This window comes from Paramisgurnus dabryanus, chromosome 4, assembly GCF_030506205.2.
Source record: "Paramisgurnus dabryanus chromosome 4, PD_genome_1.1, whole genome shotgun sequence".
Classification (NCBI taxonomy): domain Eukaryota; kingdom Metazoa; phylum Chordata; class Actinopteri; order Cypriniformes; family Cobitidae; genus Paramisgurnus; species Paramisgurnus dabryanus.
Window position 1 is genome coordinate 14,334,633 of NC_133340.1, and position 24,933 is coordinate 14,359,565.

General features: G+C 38.3%; 1 protein-coding gene across 10 annotated transcripts in view; it reads left to right on the forward strand.

The window, feature by feature from the left end:
- tenm3 (teneurin transmembrane protein 3) overlaps nt 1-24,933 on the forward strand; it is a 353,079-nt gene that overhangs the window by 107,528 nt on the left and 220,618 nt on the right. For all 10 annotated transcript variants that reach the window (XM_065265519.2, XM_065265527.2, XM_065265518.2 and 7 more), the window contains exon 3: nt 7,168-7,446. In XM_065265519.2, the coding sequence (XP_065121591.1) occupies nt 7,168-7,446 (279 nt within the window). The remainder of the gene's footprint in view (nt 1-7,167; nt 7,447-24,933) is intronic.

The window sequence follows — 24,933 nt, forward strand, 5'->3', positions numbered from 1 at the left end:
GACAGATTTATGTACACACACCGACAGGGCACCGAAATAAAGCATTTCCTCTGATTAGCATTATTCGAACCCCTGGACCCGGTCTCTCATTTTCAAATCTGAAGTTTTCTTTATAACGTATGCCCATGTGTCCCATTGGCAATAATGAATGGCACCATAAAAACATAAACAGCATTATTGCACTGTTCTGAAGTTTGCAATGTGCCCCGGTCGGCCACAGTTTTATTACTAATTATGTGCACAGGGGGTGCAAAACCATTCACACAAAGCTCGCTTTATAAACTCCCTCACATTCGAGTTCTTTACTATTGTTTCGGGTTTTTTTTCATTGTGTTCTGTTTTTTCTTTTGTTCTTTGTCCCGCATTTAAGGCTTCATCAAAATACACACCAGCAAAGGTGAGTTTCGTACTGCGGGTTTGGCGCAAACCTAGATTTGGGTCAGTGTTGTGGTTTGTGTGTTGTGATAGAGGTTAACCCTCTGTATTTGTGTGCCCTTAACGTAAGTGTTGTGTTAAGCTGAAGGTCAGTCTCGCTGTTATCAGTCACTGAAGTGCTACAGGCTCTGTCTGTTGAGTGTGTTTATTTTAGAAAGCACAGGAAGTGACACCAGATTACAGCAGGGGGTAAAGGAGCAGCCCGCCTCAAACCATTATCCAGGTTAGTTCACTCTATCATAAAGAGAGAGAGAGAGACTGTGTAAGTGCAAAGGCGCTCACAGATGTTGTGCAGACACTGTTAAGCTCTTGAGACTGCGCTTGGGCCTTAACATACATGGTCCGCAACACTCTCTATAATCACCCCGTAGCAAACGTCACCTAACCCCAGTCTCCTGGCATAACCTTAGTGTTCTTCATGAAACTAATTCCTCCCATGTGATGTATTTTTTGGCCTTTCGACCACAGCAAAAAGCCATACGAAGATAATTAATTTGCGGAATATAAAGGACCAGGCAGGCAAAGTAAAATTGTTAATTAGCCATTACACAACAATGGCAGATTGGAATTACCAAGATCTGAAATAATGTAGCCTTGCTGAGAAGTGCCGCCGTTTAGTTCCATTACAAAGTTCCATAAAGGTCATTACCAGTTCATTGATTGCTTTCAAACTCAAATTAACACTTCATAAATATTTGAGCAGAAAAGCCATAATTTCTCAATTATCTTATCCTGTACAATTTCATCTACACTAATTGGTGTTCATTTGGAATTTATATGGCTTTAATTGAACTTTAGCAGAACCCCGATTATTCCTGTAGTTAATAGCCCTTATTAATTCCTTTTATTGATTTTACGTATTTCTTTTCATCTTTATAGTCGTCGCATTAAAATGTGCCGTTTTTATAGTGATTGTTTTAATATGGAATTTTGTGGCACAGTAAGGTTTCTATGTTTTTTTTATTTTAAACATCACCAAATATATTTTTTTAAATAGATTTTTTATTCACCTCATGTAGCCTGGGTATAAAGTAAATAATTTAAAATGAATAATGCGAGATTTTTATTGTTTTAATGTTTGCATATTTTTCTTGTCACTTTTTCATTTGAGCAGTCTTACCCATTAAAGCTTACGAGCCTGCCTGTAAATGACAGAATAAATGATCCGTTTTAGGGAGCAATATATTTCAGCAGTATTTCTGGTGCTCCGTAAATGCGAGGAAAGCTTTTTGTCTGCTGCTGCAGTTCTTCGGGCCTCATTGTTTTTGGAGCTGCACACACCTCTCACCATGGCAGATAAGCTTCCTCCATGGAATGCAGTCTGCTCCACAGACTCGTTCCACACAACACAGAGTTTGCAAATCATTACAGACAAAAAGAACAGCAAATGATTTATACAGTAAGTCGTTTTGGCTGTTAAACTGAAAGCTTTTTTCAAATCGCCGAATATGGAATTAAATTTTTGTTAAGTTTGGGTTAAATGGAATAAAAAACAAGAAAAACGTTTGTAGTTATTCTCAATTTTCATGCATTGTAGGCGATTAAAATTTTTAGGGTTTAAATATATTTTTTTGTGTTTTGCCCTCGTTTTTGTGAGTGTGTTGGGGGGGGAAATCTTTATTTAAGAATTACAGCTATAATAGTCCCAACACAAACTTTTATAATTTATAAAAGTAAATATGGTAGTTGTTCATTTATTTTAATATATTCAAGCAGCACATACATATTTTTATTCTGTTTCTTTGATTATTTTAGTAAGAATAATATGCAATAGCAATGTGTTAAGTCTTGGGAAAATTACTTCACTTTTTATATATATATATATATATATTTTTTTTTTTTTTTTTTTTTGTTTTACATACAGTACACTTCTATGCAACAACACGCTCACACTTACTAATAATGGGGTAAATTAAACTGGGTGCTGAATCCCTCAATGTGAATAATGTCATGTAATGTGAGAAAGGGACAGCACTCACAGTTCAAGCTTCAAAATAGCGTTTAATCGCCCCCAACCCAACTCGTTGTGGGCGATTAAACGCTATTTTGAAGCTTGAACTGTGAGTGCTGTCCCTTTCTCACATTACATGACATACAGTACACTACCATTCAAAAGTTTGAGGTCATTTATTCTTTATTAATTTATTTTCATTTTTTTATAATAGTAAACTCAAACTATAGAATAACATAAATGTAACTTTGAAAATTAACTTTTGACAAAAAAAATAAATAAATCAAATTATAATTAAAATGTAAAATTATGTTTGCTTTTAAACAGTATTAAAGGAATTACCATCCAATCACAAGCAGCTTCAGACTAACCCCTTAACAAAACATAAACAAATTCATTATTATCTGACATACATTTGACAGTAATATTATTATTTTTTCTTAAGTGAAGAAGAACCACAAACTTAAACACTGTAAACTGAAAAGGGTATTTTAGTTTTAAAATATAACTGTATAAAAACTAGGAATATAAAAATAATATGAACAATAATATAAGAAAAAGAAAATAATCTCTTTAACACTTAAAAGTCCAGAAACAATTTTGTTAATGAAAGGCATTTACATTTTTAAATACAAACGCATAAAAAAGGTGCAACAGTAACTTATACTGTACTCATTAAAGTCTTTTAAAAACACTAAGTGCAGAGTTCATCCATTCTCTGCCCTATAGCCTTTGTGTAACCATCATGTTTTTATCGGGTTATACATCTTTAAATGCTTTAAGTTCCTTTTTTTAGTGGTGGTTTCCCGGACAGGGATTAGACTAGTCATAGACTAAAATTAATGTAACTTGCAGTGACATATCTTAAAATACCTCAGTGCCCTTTTTTGCCTCAAAATGCACACAAGTAATGTTTTTAGTAAGGCATGTTTGTTAAAACAAAATATTCACACTGCAAAAAATGATGTGTTAATTTTTTACACATTGTGTGTGTCATGCCATTTAAGGCGTTATTTCATGTTAAAATAAATGAAAGGGACAACACCAGTTGTGTTAAAATCCCAAGTGATGGGAGTAATGCATTACAAAGTACTTCCTTTACTGTAATTGCACTACTTAAATGGCATGACACACAATGTGTAAAAAATTAACACATCATTTTTTGCAGTGCGGGGTTTCCATGGGTCATGGAATTTCTGGAATATCATGGAATTTTAACAGGTATTTTCCAGACATTGAAAGTCTTGTATTGTTTCCATTTATCAAAATGTAATCCGCTTGTTAACTGATGACGTAAGGAATACCATATCCAGGTCCAAGTCTCCGCTCACTACAATTTAAACAGCTGTTTTTTGGCACTGTTTATTCATTTCACACATTTGAGCCACATTTTTATAAACTTAAGATGTACACTACATTATCCAGGCTCACAGCATCTCAGACATAGGTCATGGAAATTCAGCTTTATAGTCAGAGAAAAGTCAAGACATTTGAATTAGAGTGGGAATCCTGTATATTTCCTAATTAAACTAAGACCCACTCCTGGTTTAAGCTAATCCCTGTCTGTGAAACCACCCCTTAAAGTTGCTAATACTTGTTCCACCCCAAGAAATTGCAGCATGGCATATATGATACCTGTACATGTCACCGTTTTACTGGCTGGTTAGTCCAGCCTGAAATACTGCTAAACAGTGGACAAACTGCTAGCGCGTTTTCATTTCTACGAAGAAGAAGAAACAAGTTTTGATTTGCAGCGTTACGCTTTGCTAGCAGGCATTACTTGTCTTGTTTAGAAAAATGGTATCGGATCAGTACATGGGTTTGAGTGCCAATACCAATACCAGAATTTTTTTGTGGTATCAGCGGCATTTCCGATATTAGTATCGGAATTGTAACAACCCTACACTGTCAAATATAAAGGTACAAAAGCTGTCGCTGGGGCAGTACCCTTTGAAAAAGGTCTTAATATGTACCATTTAGGTACAAATATGTATCTTTAAACTACCAATGTGTACCTTTGAAGTACTAATATGCACTATTTGGGTACAAAAGTGTACCTTTTTGAAAGGGTGCCGTCCCAGTGAAAACTTGTGTACCTTTATTTCTGAAAGTGTATTTTTTTCAGCATTTAAAAATAATATGTTGATGTATTAAGATTTTTAAAGTTATATATCCTATAATGCAACAATGCATTTAAATATGCAGACACATTTTAAAAATACATATTTTTATTAAAATACATTTTGTGTAGCAGTTATTGTTGTTATATAATATCAACACATGCGCTTTTCATGGTAGTGATCATGTTGCAGTTAAAGTCAAGTATACCAATCTTACTGACAACACTATGACATGATGATCTCTTCATCTGTGCCACATTCCTCTAGTGTGTATGTGCATGTGCACATACATTTCTAGTGTGTGTCTGCCTGTCTTAAACCGCACCTGTATTTATAAACTTCAAATTCAGTCGTTTCAGTGCAAAACTAATTTGATTTTAATTGTGAAATTGTCATATGGCTCAAAAGCTGAAGACAGCGATACACCAAATGTGATTTTATTCCTCCCGTCACTTCCATAAATCACAAAAATAAAGTCTTATAAGTAGTCTGACATTTTGATTACAGAAAATCAGCTATAACTTGTCATTCTTGCAGTGCCAACATGACATGGATATAAATAATACTTCATTTCAGCTTCGATTTTGACTCAGTATGAAACCGTGCACAGCCTTAGAGAGTGCAGTCAGTTCATTAAAACTGTTTTAAAGAGCGTGTAAACGGCTGTTTAGACGTGTTGCCGCATCGTTCCCTTTCACTGCTAATTGCTGCAGTTTATCTGAATCTTTCCAAAAATACGTGTAGAAGGTACACATCACAAGACTTCATCCGTCTCACTGCGAAACACATTTTTCAAGCTCACTTAGCACAACTAGGCTTGCCATGCAACACACATGGTGCTAAAGGATGACAATTAGACAAGTGTCTGCCCACCTTTCTCAGTGAAAATACTAACTTTGGTTGTGTTTGTTGATCTGTTTTGTGCCTACTGTACCACTAAATGCATTAATTGCATTTAGTTATAATGCAATTAATGTAAACACACACACAGATTTTTTATAGAGATTTTTCACCTGAAGTCAGGAAGGACAATAAATTATAAGATATCCCGCTATGACTGTAGCGTGCTGGTTTTAGTCCGTTTTTGTGTTTGTTTCATTTTTTTTTCTCACTTTCCTCTCAGCTTTCTCTTTACTTTTTCCCCACATTTTTTGTGTTAACTGCTGGAGCCTATCACTTATCAATTAACTTTATGTTACATTCCCAAACTGTATTGCTCAGGAGTTGCTCTTTTTATTATATGAGATGTCACACTTTATACTGCTGTTATTGGCAAATTTAAAAATACAATTATTAGCAACTCTTCATAGAAATAATTAGTGGCGCAAGTCTTAATTTCATAGGACAAACAGCTGGGATGTTAAAGGAAGATCATTTGAGATTTTTCTTTTATATAGGTCATGTCTGTGTTTCCTTTTTTCACATGGCACGGCCTTTTCAGCAGACATCTGTGTTTTTATCTGCGGTTCCAAAAACTGATCAGGACTCATATTTGCAGTGCATTGTGGGGCAGACTGCTAAGTCTGCAGTTATTTGACTGTCTGATGAGACTTGATAGTCTCTTTGTTCCACACATGTGGTGTTAGCTTGCCTTCTGTGTAGTGCGTGCATGTGTGTGCGTGTTAAAAGGAAGAGAGTTGTTTACAGAAGCTCTGCTTTCTGTCTAGGTATTGGTTCAGTTGACACAATGTCTCTCGCCAAAAAGGTTGAGACCAAAAACAAAAAAAAAGATAAATTGCACTATCAATTTACAGCTTTATTTTTCTTTCCTCTTCCCTTTTCTTTGGAGCTGTGGATCTTTTCATTGCCCAGCACTCCACAAATGGCTCCCCGGTTGCCAGCAAAGTCCATTTACCTGTCAGCTTGTGTTTTACCAATGCTCTATAGGCTCACAGCACCCGACAGAATCAGCCAACAAAGCATACCTGAGATACATCCCTTTCCCAATAACACACAAAGATACATATGGGGAAGTGTCCAGTCCATGCTCACAATGAGAACCACTTATCATGATGTCCAGTCTGTGAGTAATAGTGAGCTCTCTTAGTCCCTAAAGTGAGAAGAAACTCCCTTTTCTCATGCTCATATACTTAAAATGTGTGTGTTTGGAAAGAGGCATCTGGGGAATTAATGGTCTTTCATTTATTTTTCTTTCTGCTGATACTAAAATAGCACATATTAGAAATAATCGCAGAAAACCCCAGTCAGAGTTTCAAAACAGGACGTTTAAAGAGCTTCTTTTGTGTCGATTGATTGTTTTCTCTACATAACTAGGGCACTTAGATTGTCTCTCAGTGTGTGCGCTACTACAGTATATTGCTACCTTACAAGTGTGTTTTGTATACCATAGCATTTTATTTTTGTAAATGATATATGGATAATGTACCTGTTTCAAGGTGCAAGGTTGTGGGGTCTATTCACTTCGGATAAAACTTTTACATTTACAAAGATGCTTTTATCAACTCAAAGTGCATTTAAGCTATACATTTTGTATCAGTTTGGCAGTATTTTTTGTACCCTTTGAATCAAACCCATAGCTGTGCTATTGTTATGTTCTAACAGTTGAGCTACAGGAACAGCAACTGCATCAATGTAATATAATGAATAAAATATGTATATAGCTGTGTTTATATATTCTTACTGTGTAAATGTATCCTACAGGCCAGAACTTTAACCTGAGGCAGCTGGGGATATGTGAACCAGCCACACGCCGTGGCCTGGCCTTCTGCGCAGAGATGGGCCTCCCTCATCGCGGCTACTCTGTCGGCGCAGGCTCAGACATGGACAATGAGAACGAGGGGGTGATGTCACCCGAACGTGCCATGCGCCTCTGGGGCAGGGGTGTGAAGTCCGGCCGCAACTCCTGCTTGTCCAGTCGCTCCAACTCAGCGCTGACCCTGACCGACACGGAGCACGAGAACAAGTCAGACAGTGAGAACGGTAAGCGGAGCTCCACTTGAGCTCTCTTCAGTCTTTCAATCCAGATTCAACCAGACAAAGCAGGCACACATGCATCTCACATGTCTTGTACTCATGATCCAAAATTAACTGGTGATGTTAAGTGAACATATTAACTTTTGTCCCTATTAATGACTTCCATGGAATGACTTCTTTAAAGACATTTGTTGTTTTCTATATTAGTTTGCAATCACCTAAAGGATAATTAGGAACACCTGTTCAATTTCTCATTAATGCAATGGTGTAATGGTGTGGGGGATGTTTTCTTGGCACACTTTAGGCCCCTTAGTGCCAATTGGGCATCGTTTAAATGCCACGGCCTACCTGAGCATTGTTTCTGACCATGTCCATCCCTTTATGACCACCATGTTACCCATCCTCTGATGGCTACTTTCAGCAAGATAATGCACCGTGTCTCAAAGCTCGAATAATTTTTAAATTGGTTTCTTGAACATGACAATGGGGCTGTTTACACTTGGTATTAAGATGTGTTTTCATCGATCGGATCGCAAGTGGACGAGAAAGACACATTACGTTTACACCTGGTATTTAAATCCGTCTCTTTTGTCCACTTTCGACCGCTTCTGTCCTGAATACTGTGAGGGGACGGTCCGTGAGACGGTGGGCGAGTCTCTCTGCTGTCATTCAAACGCGAGCGGGAGTAATTATGAGTTTATATGGACGCAAACTAATATTATGTCGGAGTCCGCTGCTTGTTTAGCAAGTATACATGCTGCACAGCGTTTTGTACGTTTATATGTTGGAGCTTTCTCTGAATTTTCAGCACAATTGATGAAATAGGATCGCGCAACTTTCACACTTTAGTTTAGTTTAGTTTTCTCAGCTTTAGTTTTATCAATGAAAGGCTAAAAATAGCACTGTTCACCGTATGTTCACGCCAGAAGTAAAAAAAAGATGTAAAACTTGTGTTTAATACCTCAGATTAGATAAATGGGCGGAGAGAAGGCGGTCGCGTGTGGCTGTTCGAACACATTCAACCACATTTGGGTTCCGCAACTCCAAAGCGATCCGATCGAAAGTGGTTTCGACTACCTCTGGATGTGGTTGAAAGTGGTCGAAAGTGGACGCGTTCAAAACGTTTTGAACACCGTTTACACCTGGCATTAACCTCGTCCACTTGTGATCGGGTCAACGAAAACGCATGTTAATGCCAAGTGTAAACTGCCTTAATGAGTTCACTGTACTAAAATGGCCCCCACAGTCACCAGATCTCAACCCAATAGAGCATCTTTGGGATGTGGTGGAATGGGAGCTTCGTGCCCTGGATGTGCATCTCACAAATCTCCATCAACTGCAAGATGCTATCCTATCAATATGGGCCAACATTTCTAAAGAATGCTTTCAGCACCTTGTTGAATCAATGCCAGTACACAGTATTAGTATGGTGTTCCTAATAATCCTTTAGGTGAGTGTATATTACATAGTTTGTTTATGGTTTCATTAGATTCACATTCACATACATCAGTGAGCTTCATAGTAAAAGTTTGACTTAAATTGTGTATTTATTATATAAGGACCGGGAACTGTTGAGTAACCATATTAGATTTACTTATGAAGCAAATACTTTACATTTGTCACTTGGTGGGGCTTATTTTGGATCCTGCTTGCATCTCACATGAGCTTGTTTGTCAAAGAAAATAATATTCTTGCAGCACACAACCCAACAAAATATGTATGGATTTTCTGAACATTTTAAAATTTGCAGTGTCGTCGTAAGTCTGATTCTGCCGATTCTGCACACCTGTCACATCTCTCTTGCATAACATTATCATCATCACACTCTTTTGACTTTTATCATAATGGCCGCAGAGTCAATAGCCAGCATGATGAAGTCAATACATTCACGTTCTCTTACTCTTTGTACCTGTACCGCTGCTTCTGCTGGCCCTGAGGGGACCTTCCGACGGCCCAATCAAAGGCCCGTCTTTGTGTCTGGCGCTAGGAGACCTTACCTAGCCATCGTTGGAATGCGCCACTCGCATGAGTGAACACACACAATGGCTGGTTAACAGGCCCCGGCGGTTTGAAGTGCAAATTTGATCATGCTTGAAACCTAGAGAAGTGATGGCAGCGACGATCTCTCTCTCCCTCTCTCTCTCTCTCTCTCTCTCTCTCTCTCTCTCTCTCTCTCTCTCTCTCTCTCTCATATTTCTTTAGTTCTGTCGTTCATTTCCACAAAGCAGCTGTGATGGTTCAAAGAATGCCCAGGTGACAGGTTTCCTCTGGGCCCCGCGCCGCATTTCCGCTGGGGCCTCGGCGGGTGGGAAACGTCATCACGCCCTCACTTTTCGATGACATTTTTATTCATGCGAAAACCTCTTAGATTTGTGTCTTGTTGTACTTTTTATATCCAATTGAAAATGAATTAAGTTCTGTTTTTCTCTCTCCTGCTCCTGAAGTGAGTTGAGAATTGAAACTGCTGACAGTGATGTAAAGGACAACCATTTTAACAGAAAATAGGGGATAAATGAAGTAAATGAAGGGCTGATTTATTCATTATCTTTCCTCCACACGCTCTCCTGTCACTTGTTCTCATTTATTAAAATTCCTTGGACTAACAGGTGTTGTGTGCAAATAACCTTTAAGAAGACCTTATCTAATCACTTTCATTAACACCTTTTGGCTTAATTAAGGAAGGCAAAGCGCTGAGTGTGTAGATTCATTATATTTGCTTCCATTATGAAATGAATGTGCTGGGCGACTCTCATATCTCTGATGACGGCAGGTATGGGCACACTCATCCAATGGGAGCTTATTCTACCATTTTTAAGTTCATTCTTTCGAGAATGTAGTTAATGTTTGTATAAGCAGCCCTGGTCCTGTGCGTACGTGTGTTCATATCAGTGTGTGATATGCATAAAAAAATCCATGTGTCAGCTCTGTTCCAATGAACCAGGTAAAGTGCCCTACAAAGCATTAACATGACGAGAAACAGAAAGTAATATTGCACTTCTAGTGAATTATGTTGATCGTGGTGAAATTGTGATCATGGTGATGGATGTTAAAAAATCTTCACTAAAGTAACACATACAGTACTGTGCAAATGTCTTAGGCCACACCGCCAGACTTGTTGTTTAAGAAGTTTTAATGTCTATCTATATTTATTTTTCAATTTATTTTATTAAGATACAAACAGAAAATACAGGAAATATGTACAAATATGTGTTTAGTTTGACCTCTCTTGGCACTAAACACATCTTGAGCAGAATGAAGTAAAAAGACTTATTTCTTTAAAATTAGAAATTAGGATTACATTTTATTTAGGTTGAAGAGATCATGTGTTTTCCTGCTATTGCTCAAGTGGAAGGGGAGTTTACCCTAAAAACTTGACACATCAGTTTACATTTTTATACAGTTTTTAATACTATATACTGTACACATTTCCTGTATTTTCTGAATGTATTTTAAGAGACTGAGAGACAATTATATATGATCACTATAACATTGCAAAAACAACAAATCTAGTTCTGGCATGGTGGCCTAAGACTTTTGCACAGTACTGTACCTTTCATATTAAATTATTTACATTTTATGCATTTGGTAGATGCTTTTATTTAAAGCGAGTTACAGTGCATTAGAACATATGCATTTATTTTTTATCAGTATGTGTTCCCTGAGTTCGAACTTATGACCATTTGCTCTGATAACAAAATCCTCTACCACTAAGCCATAATAAAGAGCAGATAATAATAATAATAATAATAATATAACATAACATATATAATAAAATAGTACATTCATATTTTAATTAAATAATAAAAATGAAATAATACAAAATTAAACATCATGGCTGAGAAGATAGTGACTTTCAGTAATAATAGTAATACTGCATCCCATGTTTTTTTTTACTGGATGTGCAATTATTCTACAAAAGCGTTTAAATAGTTTCTTTTTGTTGTTGATCTGTTATTTCTTTTTCATCTTAATGTTCCAATTTTACTTGCTTTTTAATCAACTGTGTTATTGTTTGAAATAAAATTAAATGGGCTTATACAGGGATATGGGTGTTGTTACAAAATACCCCAGCGTTGAGGTCTTAAAAGCAGCTTTTTATGCCCTTGACACAAACTCACTACTAGATTTCTAAACTAATTTAAAACAGATACATATCAATATATTGCATCAAGGAAGTTACAGACATTTAATTACAATGTGTTCAAAATCTTTTAAAGTATCACAATACAATAATTCAATGTGCATATGATGCCTTAAAAGCCTGTCTTCATAAACAGCTCACTAGATTTTGGAACAGAGCGTTTGTTTAGACTGTTTTATGTGCTGGTGTTGACACGTAACAGAACTGTGTGTGGTTTTTTTTCATAATTTTCACATTGAATTGTGGCATATGTAGCAGTTGTTGAGGCTTAAGTTCTAACAAGAGACAGCTGCTGGCACTGTTAGTGAGTCCACGAGGAGACAGTCAATATAATGTGTTCTGTCCTAAGTGTGTCCCACTTCACTCCATTACAAGATCTTTGGCAATACCGTCAGCTACCGTTCCACCCCCCCAGACAAGATGTCTCGTGACTTGAATGTTGAAAAAAGCTTTCCCCAGCCATATCAAAAGATTTCCTGTTTACATGTGCCTGGCGTCACTATGGAAGAAAGTGTGTCCAAATGATTGACACGCTGTTTGGCTTTTTTAACCCTTTCTCCCCGACTCCCCTTTCTATACTGAATTCAAGATGGAGTCATTTGTAGCTTTCAAAATTTTTCAGCTTGTCGCCTCGGAGCCTGATTGTGTCCGCGCGAATAGGCGGTTGGCCTGCGCGACAGAGCCCTTTTGACTTCAAACTCAGTGGAGGTTAATTCTGTTTGGGGAAAAAGCGGGGTTTGTCAAGCAAAAGCCAAGAGTGGAAACGAAAGAGGTGTGTGTACCACCGTCAGACTCGCCTCTAATAAAAGGGTCTCAATTCCATTCTCACAATTCCAAGTTCACCCTTAAACTCTATTAGAGAGCACACTGAGAGAAAGATGTGCTCAGCTCAGCTCAGTCGCCCCAGCCTGTTTGCCCTCTTTGGACTTAATATCCTGTAATGGAGAAGGGGTTCAGGAGAAACACCTGAGCACAATGCATTTCACTGCGGCAAAAAGAGGGAGAGGTAATGAAGAATGGGGGAGTGAGGGATGGCCGCTAACAAAGGAGGGATATTTTGTCCCCCGTCTCCAGGGGACATTTGAGCCTGGGATGCGCTTCACCGCATACCCACCCGTGTCTCCCTCTTCAGGGTCACTGGACACCTGCTCACTCCCCCAAAGGGAACAAATGAAAGGAGAACGACACATTAATGCACACACAGTATTCACACCGTGGCCATTAAAAGCATATATATATACATATAAATATTATTTTAGTATATAAAAGAATATCCTTAACATAACGTTACTGCAGGTTAAGTGTAATAACAAAACCCTAAATATTAAATTAATACAATTAATACACTATTTTCTTATTTTCCTCCTAACATTTAATAATTTTCCATGAATCACAAACTAAAGGTGTTTTAAAAATACATTTGCCATCATATGACACCTGCTTTTCTGTTTAGAGCTTGATTGAAGCTACTCACATAACCATTCACCCCACTGCACTCTGCAGGGGTGTAGAGAAATGGGGCCGAACCATGACTACATGAAAAACGGCAAAAGACATGAGACGACTATTTGGGATTTCGTTAGCTCTGCTCCCCGACTGCGTTTTTAATGCACCTCCATTTCGGTTTGAATTATTTCATTATATTAGGCGACTTTAATCAAAAATTGCACACCAGATATGAGAGCGGTGTTCCTGCTGTGAGCAAGGAAGTAGTTGCGGTACCTTTAGCTCGCTTTCCCAACTGAGAAAGAGAAGGTTCCAGAACTAGCAACACGACTCGGCCCGTTTTTAAGAGCCTGTGAAGTTACATCAAAGGATTTGACAGGAAAAAAGCGGGAACTTCACTGTCCTGACAGTTTCTTTTATTTTTTTAACTGGAATGCCTCACTTGAACGCTCACAGAGGCCTATTTGGTTTGGGTCAGGAGCTTACGACTCTGTGTGCGCGTTTCTGGCTTGTAAATCCAGCGAATTTCTTCTGAAATAGTGCAAGGCAGTCAAGTCACATTTTTTTTGTGTTCAGGACGGCACTTCTATTACTTGTACAGCTATAGGAAACAAAGGCCTCTTGCTTTTTTTCTCCTTCTATCGCTTTTTAGCTGAATCATGGGAGGTGATGGAGTCCTCCGGGAGTAATTTTCTGCTTGGTAAAGTGCAGGGCAGAGTGCAGCGTCCACCTTTTCCCTTCTCCTTATGTTCATGTGAGGTGGTCACAGGCGCAATCTTAATGAGATTAAGAAAAATGTGTCAACAACAATGCAAATCCTGTAAATAACTTAACCGGCTTAGTCAGTCCTGCCCAGCAGTCCATAACACAGAAAGTCATTCACAGAGGCCAAGCATTCATGTATGCGTACACGCATAGGAAAAAATTTATTTTAAGATGCAAGGCCAAAAAAATTGTCAGACCTTTGCCCACATTTGGGGGTTGAAATCTATATTGTAATTAAATTTGATGTTACACAGATCAAAGAGAATTGTAGTATATTGTCTGCTTATACTGTAGGTAGGCCCAGTATTTTCACAATTTCTGTGCTGATTTTGTAGGAAAATATGTGAAGCTCTGAAACAAAATTAAAGGAGTTATACCGAATTAAGAGTACTGGTATCAAAATATGCCAAACCTTACCCAAAATGTGGTGAAGACCTGCATTGCAAATTCTGTTGAAATCAGTGATTCTTTGTGGGGCTGCTAATAGGCATTGCAACATCTCCAGGACACTGCAGTATAAAAATGCGCACATCTAATTATGTTAGGTAACTTTCCAAAAAGTGCTTAATAAGCAATTAGATGGAAAATAAAGCCTTTTATCCTAGAAGTGCTCTAATATATCTAATATATGTAGTTTAGTGTGTTCTGCGTCCTCTTTAGCATGCTAATGCTTTCCCATACAGCACCGCTTTAATTGGACATATGATTAAATGCACTACAGAGAGAGAGAAATGCATTCAAATAATATGTAGAACAATTACTTTTGAACAATAACCAGGTGCTAAATATATCTGCTGAACGCGAGGAAATGATTTAGAGCGAGAGTGCTGAAAAAGGCCAGACATGTTTTGTATTATAAAAGAGTTACTTATATATAGGTTATGGCTTTCATGTTAAAGCAGAGCATTTGTAGAATTTCATTCAGTTTTAAATGCTTCGGGGTCATACAGGTCACCGTAGCTTTTATCCTCTGGTCTTCACAAGTCGTTGATATCAGTGCAGCCACAAAAAGATATGGGGTAAGATTGATGGGGATGATATGTTGTGAAAGATCACGCAGGAAAAAAGCTGGCGTTGCACAATGACTGCGCCGTTAATAACGCGAGCCAGGGCTCTAATGCACCGGCACATCAAAACGTCTTGCAGACGCATAAAACAGCATGCAATCCACAGAAGCACGTATGGGCACATTACCGCTGTTTACGCTCATACATTTACTGTCATTTAATAGTGACAGGTGATTTTGTCAGAAAACCACAAAGGAAACATTCCCGTGCCTACCACACAGAAGACACAAAGTGTCTTTGTTTTTACTTTTACATGTGATAACGTGTTTTACAGCAGTAATATAAATATTTGGTTTTGATAAGTGTTCGCTATCTTACTCATATTGCTAATGCAGGGAAAGAAAATCCTAAAATGTATGAAATGACAGTGTTGCTTTATACATTATATAGGGGAGAGCTGGGCACAACCTAACACTTTTTGTTTTTGGCTCTATCATGAATATTTTTTTTTTTGAGTTTGATTAATTATATTTTTACACAAGCAACACACACATCTCTGCTACAAAAGCCCATTTGAAGTTTGTTTCTATTACCATTCTTGGACAATTAGACTAAACATGACAGAAGTGCAAATGTTACAACTTACCCCATACAGTAGGTGGGGTTAATTGTAACAGGCAGGGGGTTAGTTGTAACACTTGCTAAAAATTAAGTTTGTAGGCAAATATTTTAATACTATTTTGTCTATATAATTAAAGTGGATATTGTTTATATATATGTTTATAATAGACAGGTATTTACACTATTCATCCCTCATCCAACCATAGTTCAATTATAAATGGATAGAAATGTCTAAATATGTGAGAAAAATCAGCAGTTATGACAAAAAAAATTATATGTGACCTAGTCTGTAAAAACCATACTAAAGTCTCCAAATTTAATTCTGAGATAATGAAAATCAAAGTCTGATTTTAGCCATTCATTTCATTATGATTTTAATCTTTGACGTGACCTTATTCAATATTAAAGATAAGAACAAAATACATTTTGACAAACCATTTTTTGATAAGACTATTATAAGACTCCTGTGTAGCCTATTTAAAACAACAAGAAGTACGCTAATGTTAGCTGTTTTCATATTGTAAGTGCGGAGTGGTTAGTTGTAACACAGCGTTACAACTAACACCGCTCTGTGAAAATATTTTCAAGCCTACTAAAAGGTTGTTAAGAGCTGCAAACATATTTCAAAATTATGCTATGTTTTAGTCAACACGACAACGATTAAGATTACATAACATTGATTTTTGGCATCTTACACACCCAACTCAGAAACTGAATAAAAACATAACATGTACAAATGTACTTACATGCCACCAAAACACTCCTTCATCAATAACTATCTGGAAAAACATAATGCATTTCCATAAAGTTGCGGGAGAAAAAAAAAACGAATTGCTCAACCCTGTGCAACAATGTAAATGGTTTGTGTTACAACTTACCCCACGTTCGTTTTTGCCCCGCGCACCCATATTTTATATATTATTTTGTAGTTGGAGACAAGCTTTGTATTTCACCTTATTGTTATTCAGACCAGGCAGGGTCAGAAATAGCTTTCGATAAGCACCAGATGAAATAAATAAATTGTGGTTCCTATTACCTTAAGTCACTTCATGATTTAGGTGAATTATTTGGATTTTAAGACCTTTACGGCGCATTCACACGGGCGTAAGCGTTAACGCTTAACGGAAGGCTTGTCTGAAGCGTGGCCAACAGCCAATCACAAGGGCTGCAGCACATGCTCCGGTCTTCCATAAACGTAATTGGCTGGCTCTGCCTAGGTTATTTGCATAAGGCGATATGATTGGCTGATGCATGCGTTGCCGCTTGAAAAGTTGAGAAATGTTCAACTTCTACCGCGAACAAAGGCACTGACGTGGCGCCGACGGATCCAAAATTAAGTTCGCCAACGCTTGACGTCACCCATTAAAAGTGAATGGGAAGCGTTATCGCTTACGCCCCGTGTGAATGCGTCATTACTGATGTAGATTGTAGGAGAGCATCCAATCTCTTTTCATAAGAAAAAAATCTACATTTGCCTCAGTTGAAAGTTCATAAGTTTATCCAAGATGTCTACAGTTTTACAGTTTCATGGCATGTGAGAAAATTGTCCCAATTAGTCAGCCGTTAGCAGGTGTGGTAAAAAGTTAATTTTGCATCTTGTGTTCAGCCTTATAACAATTCATTTCTTCAAGAATTAGTGACCATAATCTATATCCTACCTAAGAATCAACCAGCCTCTCTCCAAAAAAGCATCATAACCTAACATTGCAAAGGTCCTGCAGTGCTCCAGTTGTCCTAGTAGAGACACCCTTTTGGGAAACAAAACTTTACAAAACTTCAACCAGTTGTTCAACATAAGAGACCAAATACATAAAAGATAAGAAAAGACATGAGAGAATGCCAGCAAATAGATTTCATCACATGCCATGGCTGAATAGCCATGGTTTTGTGATGTCTCCGGAGGCTAAATCGAGATACATTGTTTTCCCGCGAGGGTCGTGAACTCCTCTCGGAGGTGTAGCGACAGTATCCGTGTCGGTTTTGTAAGAGGGATGAGCTATTGGCAGTTCAATCAAACACCCTTATCACTCACAACAGAGCGTGTGTTTACCGGGAAACACTGCACTTCCTAAGGGCCCTGTGGCTGCAACAGCACCTGGGTGTTATGTAAATGTTACTCTATACATACCTGTAGTCATTTTTTATTTTTTAAATAATAGTAAAACTTATCAAAACACATCACACATCATTATATTGTGACTAAACATATTCAAACGTCACCCTTTGGCATTTTATCGAGCGGCTTTAAGGGGTTTCACTCACTCAGAAATACATATTTTCCGGGCTTTTTATGCCACCTTATTCTTTATTATGCAGCCCTACCACACTCATGCACAATTATGTGTGTCTTGATATTAAAAAAAAATAATTATAGATGCATGTACGTATAAATGTCATTTCAGGACTGATAGTCTATATTCAGTTCAATAAATGGCTTGTCTGTAATAACGTTAATTGTTTGCAAAGCCTGTCATTTTCACACACCTCATTATCTTGAGGTCTCCACAAAGAGTCAACTGTGGAAATGCAAATATTTACTTACATCTCACCACCTGAAGCAAAATGGCAATTTTTGTAATAATGATATGACTGTAATTCTAAGAAAATTGCCATCTGGTTGAAGATAGCAGGCGGGGAAAATACAGTACGCTACACATGAAAAAATGGCTTCTATTCTGACAATTCATGTAAAAAATAATAAATATATTAATTAATTTAAAACTTTATTTAAATTTATAACTTTTAATCAAAACGTTTTGGCATTTTATTTCAAATGACAAAAATCCCTGCACATTCTTTTTTTGTGACTTCAATTTGATTAAGCTTTTTAAGGCTTTTTATCATCACAAATACTGCACATTTGACAAATTCTTGCCTCACAGTCTCTCTCGTGCACACACACACACAGGACTGACCCATATGGATTCAGTTTAAAGAGAACCAGTATGTGAAAAAACACAGTTACAGCACCTCCAGCTCTTTTTGAGAGTATGCCTTTGCAGCAGAGGGAAACATTACTTCAGAGACATTACAATCAGCGTGTATCAAGGTCCTACAAAGAAACAGCAGTCGACATCAACTACAAACTGCAGCCCTAGATCCAGTCAGCCTATAATACAGCTCTCCATGTGATTCGGAATTGAACTGGAAATGTTTTTTGATCAGGAAGAAGAGATTTTGAACGGAAGATCAAGTAGAATGGAAACACTGGAGTCTCCAAACAGCAGAGAAATGTTCATTATTTAGACCACAAGTTGATTTCAGTGCATTAAGAAAGCCACAGGAAGGAAATACTGCTGAATGTGGACAGGTTAAAGGTCATGCAGCATCAAATCATCTGTGCAATCAACATACTGATTGATTACGTGGACAAGCTTGGTATTTACTGGTCAGTCACTTTGTAAATCGTGCGTCAATCAGTTTTAGGGGCTTAAAGGCGTGCTGACAACATGCTGTTTTAGACATTAGGGATTATTAAAGCCTCTCAGAAAAATGTCATGCCATACACATTCACACTGACATTCTTGGGATTCGTTTCACAAAGCATCTTGGACCAGAAAGTGTGCAATTTTAGCATACTTAAATCAAGTAAAAAATATTTCATCAAACCACTATTTTTTATTTATTTATCGTTGTGCTCTCTCCAGCTGCTTTTAAACACAAAAATGTGTCTTGTAAACGCCCTCGGGAAAAGCATATGTTTAGGGTCAGGTGAACCCAAAACCAGGCTAATTATTCAGGGCTTCTCTAAGGCTGATTAGCCAACCGGTCTTTTAAGCAACACACCAACTAATGAGTTCTGTAAATATGCACGTTTGCACATACTTCATAGGAATTACATTTTGACTGCATGGTAAGGCATATAAAGCGTTTCACCAGGCATTTAGAGGGGTAAATGTATGTGTAAGTAGCACTTTTGGTTGTTGTCCCTCTCTGTGTACCTAACAGAAACTGCACATGTGCAAACTAATCTCCATGCAGTGTATACATAGCAGCTTTGGCTGATATAGCGAGTGCTCTTATCTCGGTAAGCCCCACATGAACGAGAAGCAGCTGTGTTCTGTTAGCACACGACTGAAGACCCCCCTCTTTACACTGGACCCTTCTAGAAGCCCGGTCTGGACGCTGATTAAAACGCAGTTTGTTTTATTTTTGTCCAGTGATGGGGTCACATAACACTCATCAGTGTGGACCCCATCCAGCTCTGGACCCATAACAAGCCAAAATTTTACCAGCTGCCTGGCGTTCTGGCTCGCTGTGAAAAAATGTGTCATTTCCTTTTCCTGTCACCTAAGAGAACAAAAAAAGTGGGGATCTGGGTAAAGTTAATTGCAGCTCGTAAAGCAGAGAGTTTGGGCGCCATTATGGATGTTATGAAGCAACGCTGGCAGGGTAATGGCATTAAACATGCTATGTTAAGTTAACCCACCATTATTAAAGAGCACTCTCTCAGCAGTGGCACTCTCCAGTGATGGACTTTGACTGACGGAGTGACAGTTTCAAGAGCGAACCCCACACACAATAGGCCATGTTAAACCAGACTGCATATATTAAAACATAAACAAGCCACTTTTATTCTTTCCAAGTCGGCTGTTTGACATCAGTCTGCACGCTGGACTCGTGTGCCCTGTAATGCTTATTCAAATCAATGTAAATATTAAAATTCGGATATGGGCGGTTTTCATCGCCGCTTGGATTATTTGAAGAGAGCGCGTATCGTCGTGATATCTTGCCCTTGTGAATTGAGGGCAGTGGAGAAGCGTGTTTCACTCCTCATTCTTGAATTGGCCTCTCAATTTGTGCATCCGGTTTTTCAGCTTCCAGTGTTAGCAGAAGAGGCAAATAATGTCGGTACTGGAAACGGATTTGGTGAAGAAGTCTGAGGTTGAGAAATGTTACTTGAATGGTAAAGGCCAGATGGTTTCATTTACAATGCATTTTTTGCATACTTGCATACATATGCATGCTGATTATACTTAATGAAGTGGCTCTATGTTAGATTTTGGTTAGTGTAAATAATAAATCATTGATCAGTGATATGAACTTCATCATTAACTGTTAGATTAAAGCAACCTAAGATCAGAACCACTTTAGATATTGAAAGGGACAATAGACATTTGCTCTCACTTAAACTCCTGGTAGGCTTTTATCTTACTGATTCTTAAAAAGTTTTCTTTAATCCAAACAATCCTAAATATGTGGTTTCTTGTTTACAGAAACCAGCAAGTAATCTGATCCCTAACTGACTCCGACTGTATTTGTGCTTGAATAGTGTATGTGGTATAGTTTCAGTGCAGTGTCTCAACAAATGCAAACTTCTGGATCAGCGTGACAGTTACGTTAACAGGAGATTTCAGCTTTAGTTTGAAATGTTGGCATTTGTTCGGGAAGTGCGAATTAGCATTATGTGTGTCTCTACGCCTCATATATAAAGAACGTTGTGGCATACATGAAATCCCACTTGAATGCTGTTATACTGACGTTTAAAGTGCAAGAAGCACTCATGGAGAACCAGCACATAGCAATGAATCAATACTTTACAAATCGCCAGGGGGTTGCCATATGTCACAATCAGCAAAAACTAACAAAGCACCTCTAAACCCTAGATGATGTCTGCGGCTCTGTTCGAACGGAGTTTTATAAATGCAAACCAGAAATGTGCAGTAGGCGCACATCGTTGTGGTACATTGTTTTAAAAGTTCAGCACCATACTGAACTCATTCTGTTATTGGGAAATTCTTTCAGAGCTTTCATTTCATTGTGCTACTTGTGCGTCTAAGTGTCTGTCTGACAAATGCAATTTGCATTGCTTCGGTGTCACTGCGGTGTCAGATCCGAAGCGAAATTGGTAAAATCCAGTTTTACTTTGTCCGTCCTTGCGTTTGGTAATAGGAGCTAATGATGTGAGCACTTCAGTAGTCTGGAAACTTTTACTGGCATGAGTTTTCCTCCCCCACTCTCTCTGTTAGCCATTAGCCAGCAGTCCAGCAAACCTTCTACACCTTATTTAATTACCACGCTTACCAAGATATAATTTAATTACAAAATGTGGTGTAATTGCTGATGAAAGCCCGTCTAAATGTGCGTCAACCCCCACCCACCCCACTACCCGCTGTTAAGATCAATTGAGTTTTATAGGTCACCTGGGACATTAATTTTTTGGATGGCCGGCAATCATCCTTTTTAATGACACTCAGAAAAGGCCCTCTCAATTAGCCTGTCTGTCCGAACAAAGAGATCATTCAAAGGGAAACTGAGGGCCAGAGATACCAGAGAAAGCTGCAAATGTATGCCAGAATAGGGGAAGAAGTGTCCAAGAAGGTTATTTAGAAAGTTTAAACATTATTAAATGACGTACTAACACTAACAAGAATATTGTGTTGTATTTGTCCAGAGATGAGAAAATAATGAAATAAACGTCATACTCATTGTAGATTTAATCTTAATAAAACCATGCCTTATTTTTTCTTGGCCCCCCAAAATTTTACCAAGGCCTGAAGGCCCATCCATTCTATTCTGGAATCATTTGTTTTTTATTCAGTTTGAATGGCATACAAATATTTTGAATATACTGACAAACAAATAAAAGCAAACCGCCAAGGTTGACCTGGTATGACAGTCTCCCAGTGGTGAGGAAAAAACTGGTGAAGCCTTGGTAAATGTAATGCAGCCTTCAGATAAGTAATTTGGTCATTTTTTTCATGATTTAAAATGTTCCTTTTTTTATATGGAATGCCTATAAAAACGAAGGAGGGTCTTGGCAAGTCTGAGCCCAGTTAAACCCCATTCACACAGCACTTTGATCCCAGTAAATTGGCAAAGGGCCTTCTGTGTGAACACAAACTCGTCCCGTAAATGTTCTAGGATCACTCCCATAAATGGGACCTAGTAACATTGGGGTATCATTTACGGAAAACGTTCTGTGTGAACAAAAAGCAGAAACAATGCCGTGAGGAGGTGCAGTAGTGAAGACACAACAAGAACGTATCGTTCAGCTCTTTGACATTGACAACTTAACTCAGTTCTTCTCAACTCCAGTTCTCGGGCCCCCCTCCCAGAATGTTTTTGATGTCTGCTTATATGAAATACCTGATTCCACTCATTAGGCTCCTTCCGAACTGTTTGAAATTTTTCCTTAATTAACACTGTCCGCTCAGTCTCAAATTTTGGGCTGCACGCGGACGGTCTGCACGGCTCTTGATGACGAAAATGACGTCATGCGGACGGCGCGCATACGCGGGCGTCCCTAGTATACTTTCGGCTTAAGGCCTGAGCATACTTAATTTTTTTAATGAACGAAAGCGTTCAACACAAATGCAACACGACAAATTGCAATACCTCTCATGGCCTAAGTAGCCTCATAATCTGGGGTATTTTCTTCCCTCTCCACTCCGTCCCTTAAAGGGATAGTTTGGCCAAAAATGATATTAAACCCAAGATTTACTCACCCCCAAGCCGTTCAAGATGCATATGTTCATCATTTTTCAGACAAACACATTTTCAGTTATTTTAGAAAATGTCTTAGATCTTTCAGTCAATCAAATGTAAAGTTATGGGGTCCACTTCTTCAAGTCCAAAAAATTTGCATCCATCCTTCACAAAAGAAATCCAAACGGCTCCAGGATGATAAACAAAGGCCTTCTGAGGATAATCCGTGCGGTGTTGTTGTCGAAATATCCAAAGTTAAAACTTTATAAACTAAAATAACTAGCTTCTGTTAATGCCGCCATCTTGGTCATGTTTGCATTCAAGATGAGAGCGTACGCAGTTTCCAGAGGGTTCTGTTCTGCTGCTCTGTGCCCCCGCCCTCCGAATTTGACATACGTCACAAAAAAAACTTACACTACGCTGATACTCTCTCCTGAATACAGAGGAGTCTTAAATGGGGGAGTTACCGGAAGGTAGTTATTTTCGTTTATAAAGTTTTAAATATGGATTTTCTACAACAAAACAGTGCGGATTACCCTCAGAAGGCATTTGTTTATCATCCTGGACCCGTTTGGATTTCTTTGGTGAAGGATGGATGCACATTTTTTGGGACTTGAAGATGTGGACCCCATAACTTTACATGTGATTAACTGAAACATCAAAGACATTTTCTTAAATAACTGAAAATGTGTTCATTTGAAAAATAAACATATGCATCTCGGACGGCTTGGGGGTGACTAAATCATGGATTTAATATCATTTTTGGCCGAACTATCCCTTTAAGAGTTTTGTGAGACTTGCATATCTGTCATAAAGATATTTCCACCTTTGTCGAAAGTATGTTTCATCTTTGCCTAGTGTTTGAGCAATATCTCGCCACGAGTTACAAGCCATGTAAACAACTTTGTGCTCCTTCATGGCACTGTTTATACTTTTATCTATGGGCTCCATTGTCGCTGTAACTTGAATGCAGTCTGTTTTGTTTATGCAGTTTCCTTCAAACTATCTTTTGAATCGGCACACCTACATTCCAACCACCGGTTGCCACTTTCTTGATAAATTATCCTGCAAAAATTAAATGTTTGTACACTGTATGCAAGGTGCACATACAAAGTACATGCGATTATAAAAATCTGGCAGTAAGTGCACTGTACGCGCATAATATTTGTGTCACCGTTTGCTGACCCTTGCATTTGCTCTCCAATTAATTAGAATACTGTCTCTGAGAAGCAATTGAGATATGAATCTGATTTGTTTATTTGCTTTTCTTTGGTTATATTTAATTCATCTTTTCAGTAACATTTGGAAAGTCATCTCAGGATAAGAGAAAACATTTGCTTTTTGTTGTTTTTAGTAACCTCCTAAAGGCACACCACTTATATTTATTAGTCTCTCTAATGTCTGTTACATTTTGGGGCTGTGTTTTCCTTGTCGTTTTTAGGTAATTCATCTATTAAGAAAAGGCGAGTCGTTTACATCTGCTGGCCAAGCTAGAGGTCAGAGAGGAACACTTTACCAGCGGTGTGTCAGAGAGACACCCAGGGGAGTACTGCCTTAACACATCCCAGAGCTGCTTGTCTACAGCCTTAAAAGATACATGCACACATTCCCTCTCAAAGCCCAAGGCCTGCATTTTCTCAAAGAGTACAAAGGAATATGGAAAATGTGGAGCGGAGAGAGGCGAAATATTTTTAAACCGAGCCGATTTTTCACTGCTTGAATGAGCGGAGGGTCACTGAGCTGCCTGAGAGCTTCAAGGACACAAATTCTCTATTCCAGTCTCTCGCTCTCTCTTTGTCCCTTGTGTTGCAGTGTGTGAGCGACAGCCCCAGAGGCCTGTGGGAAATGTGTGGAGTCACTTGTTTGGAGCACAGGAGCTCTCTAGTGACTCAGGAGAGACACACTGACATGTGACACGAGGTGACAGACCAGTACATTGCTCACACCAAGAGAGAGAAAAGGAAAGAGAGAGAGTGTGTGTGCTATGATCACCTATAGTAAATAGAGAGGAATTTGAATATAAAGATCTTGAGTAACAGATGCCAGTGTTCTCATGTGTCTAAAGTTTCAACAATGTCTCAAACT